We start from the raw sequence: 4705 nt of genomic DNA, 5'->3' as shown, positions 1-4705 counted from the left end.
GTGTAGATTTTCTCGTATTTTACAATTTATTGGTAGATGCTAGAAATAAAAAACTCATCGATGGAACAACCCTTCTCACCGTTCAGGGACAAGCAGTGAAGGAAAAGGTGCAATCAGTCAAAATCATCACAGGATCCAGTCAGTTCCACGAACTCTTAACTAAATTCCCGGAAATCACTCGACCCAATGGCACCATCAATCAGCGGAAACATCAAACGCAACATCATATCCGAACAACACCAGGCCCACCACTGTCCCACAAACCGAGACGATTAGCACCAGAGAAACTACAAGTGGCAAAACGGGAGTTCGAAGCCATGTTAAAATTTGGAATAGCCAGGCCTTCACAGAGCTGCTGGTCATCTCCACTTCATCTGGTTCAGAAACAAGGCGAGGAATGGAGACCGTGTGGCGACTATCGCGGACTTAACGCCAGGACGGAACCCGATCGTTATCCCGTCCGACATATCCAGGATTTTTCCCAAAATCTCGCCGGGAAGAAAATTTTCTCAACCATCGACCTCGTCAAAGCGTTTCAACAGATCCCGGTAGCCGAAGAGGATATACCTAAAACGGCTATTACAACGCCGTTCGGGTTATTTGAATTTCCATTTATGGGATTCGGGGTTCGCAACGCAGCACAAACCTTTCAGAGGTTTATCGACGAAGTTCTGCGAAATTTAGATTTTTGCTTCGCGTATATAGATGACATTTTGGTAGCATCTACATCCATAGAAGAACATCGTGAACACTTGGAAATTCTATTTAATCACCTTAGAGATTACGGCGTAGTCCTCAATCCTAATAAATGTAAGTTCGGACAAACAGAGGTCAAATTCCTTGGGTACCTCGTCACCGACAACGGGACTCTACCTCTCCCTGACAAGGTCGAGGTTATTCGATCGTTTCGGCCACCAGAGACTGTAAAGCAACTTCGGCAATACCTAGGTATCTTAAATTTCTACAGACGTTTCATACCGAAGGCTGCCCAGATTCAAGCACCGTTGAACGATCTACTCCAAGGAAATTTGAAAGGAAAGACGCCTATCTCCTGGACACCGTCAGCGAAAACGGCATTCGAAGCTACCAAGGAAAGTTTGTCTCAAGCCACCATGGTATCTCATCCAATACCAAACGCTCCTTTGGCACTTTTTTGTGACGCGTCCGATCTATCAGTTGGCGCGGCCCTACAACAGCGAGTCGACAATGCTTGGCAACCATTGGGATTCTTTTCCAGGAAACTTAACAGTGCTGAAAAGAAATATTCTGCGTATGACCGGGAGTTGTTGGCAATATACGAAGCCGTCAAATACTTCCGCTATATGGTTAAAGGGAGAACATTCTCTATATACACAGACCACAAACCTATAGTATTTGCCTTCAAGAAAAAAGACAGCCAGACAATTTTCTACTAATATTCAGTACGTAACAGGAGAAGACAATACCGTTGCAGATACACTCTCGCGTATCGCAGTGGTAGAGCCAATTATCAATTTCAGCGAACTGGCAGCTTCTCAACTAAAGGACGAAGAATTGACGAAACTTCTACAGGGATCACCCAGTGGACTCCAGTTAAAGCTCGAAATTCCAGGCTCAAAAATATCCTTGTACTGTGATGTGTCTACATCTACAGCACGTCCCTTCGTGACATCACTATTTAGGCGTGCTATTTTTGACAAGCTGCATGGTCTTTCGCACCCTGGAATAAACGCGTCCGTCAAACTGGTATCCCAGCGTTTCGTATGGCCCTCGATCAAAAAGGATTGCCGAACATGGTCCCGAAATTGTTTGGAATGTCAACGCGCCAAAGTAACTCGCCATGTGTCATCTCCGCCTGGAACCTTTGTCCTGCCGTTGAATAGGTTTGAGCACGTTCACATAGATATCGTCGTAATGCCAATTTCCAAAGGCTACAGAGATTGTTTAACGTGTGTGGACCGATTTTCCCGTTGGCCAGAAGCAATACCAATTGAGAACCAAGAAGCCGATACAGTAGCCCGTGCCTTCTTCAGTATTTGGGTTTTAAGATTTGGCACCCCACTGCGAATAACTACCGACCAAGGCCGACAGTTCGAGTCACATCTATTTAGGCGATTAAATAACCTATTAGGTGTAACTCGTTATCGAACAACAGCGTATCACCCGGCAGCCAATGGAATGGTGGAAAGGTTTCACAGGCAACTAAAGGCGACAACCAAATGTCACGGGAATCCTTCCTGGACCGAAACCCTCCCCGCAGTTATACTTGGTATCCGAGCAGCATGGAAGGATGATCTTCAAAGTACAATCGCTGAAATGGTCTATGGAGAACCGCTACGTTTACCAGGAGAGTTCATTACAGCTTCACAAGAACCCGACGACAATACTCAAACCGACTTTGTCCAGAATTTGCGCCGACACATGCCCGACATAGGGAACCAGGCATGGAAAGAAAACTCCTTTTGTATTCAAGGACCTTGCCACTACCGACCAAGTTTTCGTAAGGCGTGACGTACCCAAAGGACTTCTAGAACAACCCTACGAAGGTCCTTTTACGGTACGGAGAAGATTCGACAAAACATTCGTAGTTTTGATTCGTGGTCGCGAAGTCACGGTGTCTATCGACAGGTTGAAACCAGCGTACGTGGTGATGGACGAAGAGACTTTCAACAGCCCTGAGGACTTACAGCAGCAATCCGAAACACCTACCCAACCAAATGTAGTCCAAAACAAACAAACACATACCCGTTTTGGAAGACGTGTTCATTTCCCAGATCGCCTGCAATCTAAACGATTTTCGTGATGTTCATCACTGGCAGGGGGGTGTTGTGGCGATTCATATAGTTTTGTGGCGAAAAAACTTTTATTGTTTTTTTTTTGTGTGAAAATATTTTGTACATATATTTTTCCTAATTTTATTTCTGCAATGTACAGTACGACTTCTTATCTTTTGCATGCCTTTGTTTCCTTTCTGTTTCTATTCTATTGTCCCTAATCACCTCTACCTAGAAATCTAACTGCAACCGTTTCTGCATGCACCTTGTACTAATAGCTGGCTTTTCCCTTAATTACCTTACCTAAAATTCTATACTGTTCAACCTCTTCAATTCTTCGTATTTCTGTAAGCTCGTGTCTTCAACCCTTATTGCCAGTCTTTGTCTATCTTGAATATTCTATCTCTTTTTACTAACATATTTATATCTATAAATACTCCTAACATCCCTATCAGAAATTAATTCATCTGTGTCTCTACGTTCAACCGTCTCATTAGTAAGTCTCTTTTCCTGTTATAATTGTTGTTATTATCATTGCTATTGTTGTTGTCTTTGTTATTGTTATTATTATTGTTGTTGTTATTTCTTTGTGTGTTTCGGCTGTTCTGTTTTATTTTTACCATCTGTTTGTTTTGTTGTTTAATTTGTTGTTGGCATAAAATTTTGGTTAATTGTTTAAATAGTGTTTTTCTTTAATTATTTTTATTAATAATTACACTAAAGACACTAAAGTGGTGACCCCGAAATTCGTGCAATTAACAAGTTTGTGCCAAATTGAACTAGTATAAACAGAACTATGAACACCGAGAACAGTGCTGCTAGATCGATCGACCGCGTTTCGGTAAAAGTGCCAGTCTTCATCCCGTCGGATCCAGAACTATGGTTTTCCATATTGGAAGGCAGTTTTGACGCTGCGGGAATTGTGCAGGACAACACCAAGTTCGGGTATGCGTTAAGTGGTTTAGATCAAAAATACGCCCTCGAAGTTCGCGACATTATTGTGAAACCGCGCAGCGAACGGTCCTACGAACTACTAAAAAGCGAACTTATTAAACGTATGGGTGCATCACAGGAGCAAAATACAAGACGGCTACTGGAAAATGAACCACTTGGCGATCGCAAACCGACGCAGTTCCTACGTCATTTGCGTAACCTTGCAGGAGGTGACTTCCCCGAAGAAGTTCTACAGACCCTCTGGTTAACACGCCTTCCCAAACATATCCAGGCCCTATTAGCTGCACATAAAGACCTACCACTGGAAAAGAGAGCAGAGATCGCCGACACCATAATAGAAGCTTATGGACAATTCAACAACGTGGCTGAGACTTCCACTACAAATGCAGCAGTAAACAGCAGGTTAGATTTTTTAGAAAATGCTCTAACCACAGCGCTGCAAGAATTAGCTTCCCCGAAAATCAACCGTGAACCGCCACACCAGCCTCGGCGTTTCCGGCCCAGAGCACGCTCGCGTTCGCATTCACGACCCAGGGAAAATAGGGACATTTGCTGGTACCATCTTCGCTTCAGCACTAATGCAAGGAAATGTACCAAACCATGCAGATTCGAAGCCAACACTCCGGGAAACGACGTGGGCAGTCGTTGATGGCGTCAGACGACAGCAGCCCTATACTATCACGCCGATTGTTTATCACCGATGGGTCTACGAAGATACGTTTCCTTATCGACACTGGTGCCGACCTCTGTGTGTTCCCGCGTTCGGAACTTCCGGAACCACGGGAGAAATCGAATTATGAACTTTCCGCTGCCAACGGTACCATCATCGCAACGTATGGGACACTCACATTAACCCTGGACCTCGGACTTCGACGACAGTTCACGTGGCGATTTGTCGTGGCTGACGTCTCGAAGCCAATCATCGGCGCCGACTTTTTATCACACTTTGGTTTGCTGGTGGACATGAAGAATAAACGTCTCCTGGACTCAACCACCCA

General features: G+C 44.3%; 1 protein-coding gene across 1 annotated transcript; it reads left to right on the top strand.

Moving 5' to 3' along the window:
* The first annotated feature begins 3549 nt into the window (after window positions 1-3549).
* On the top strand, window positions 3550-4356 carry LOC112906257. Its single transcript, XM_025980105.1, has one exon. The coding sequence runs from the start codon at window positions 3550-3552 to the stop codon at window positions 4354-4356; it is 807 nt and encodes a 268-aa protein (XP_025835890.1).
* Window positions 4357-4705: the final 349 nt, after the last annotated feature.

The sequence above is a fragment of the Agrilus planipennis genome, unplaced genomic scaffold (genome assembly GCF_000699045.2).
Source record: "Agrilus planipennis isolate EAB-ADULT unplaced genomic scaffold, Apla_2.0 scaffold427, whole genome shotgun sequence".
NCBI lineage: Eukaryota > Metazoa > Arthropoda > Insecta > Coleoptera > Buprestidae > Agrilus > Agrilus planipennis.
This window is presented reverse-complemented; position numbering and strand designations above follow the sequence as displayed.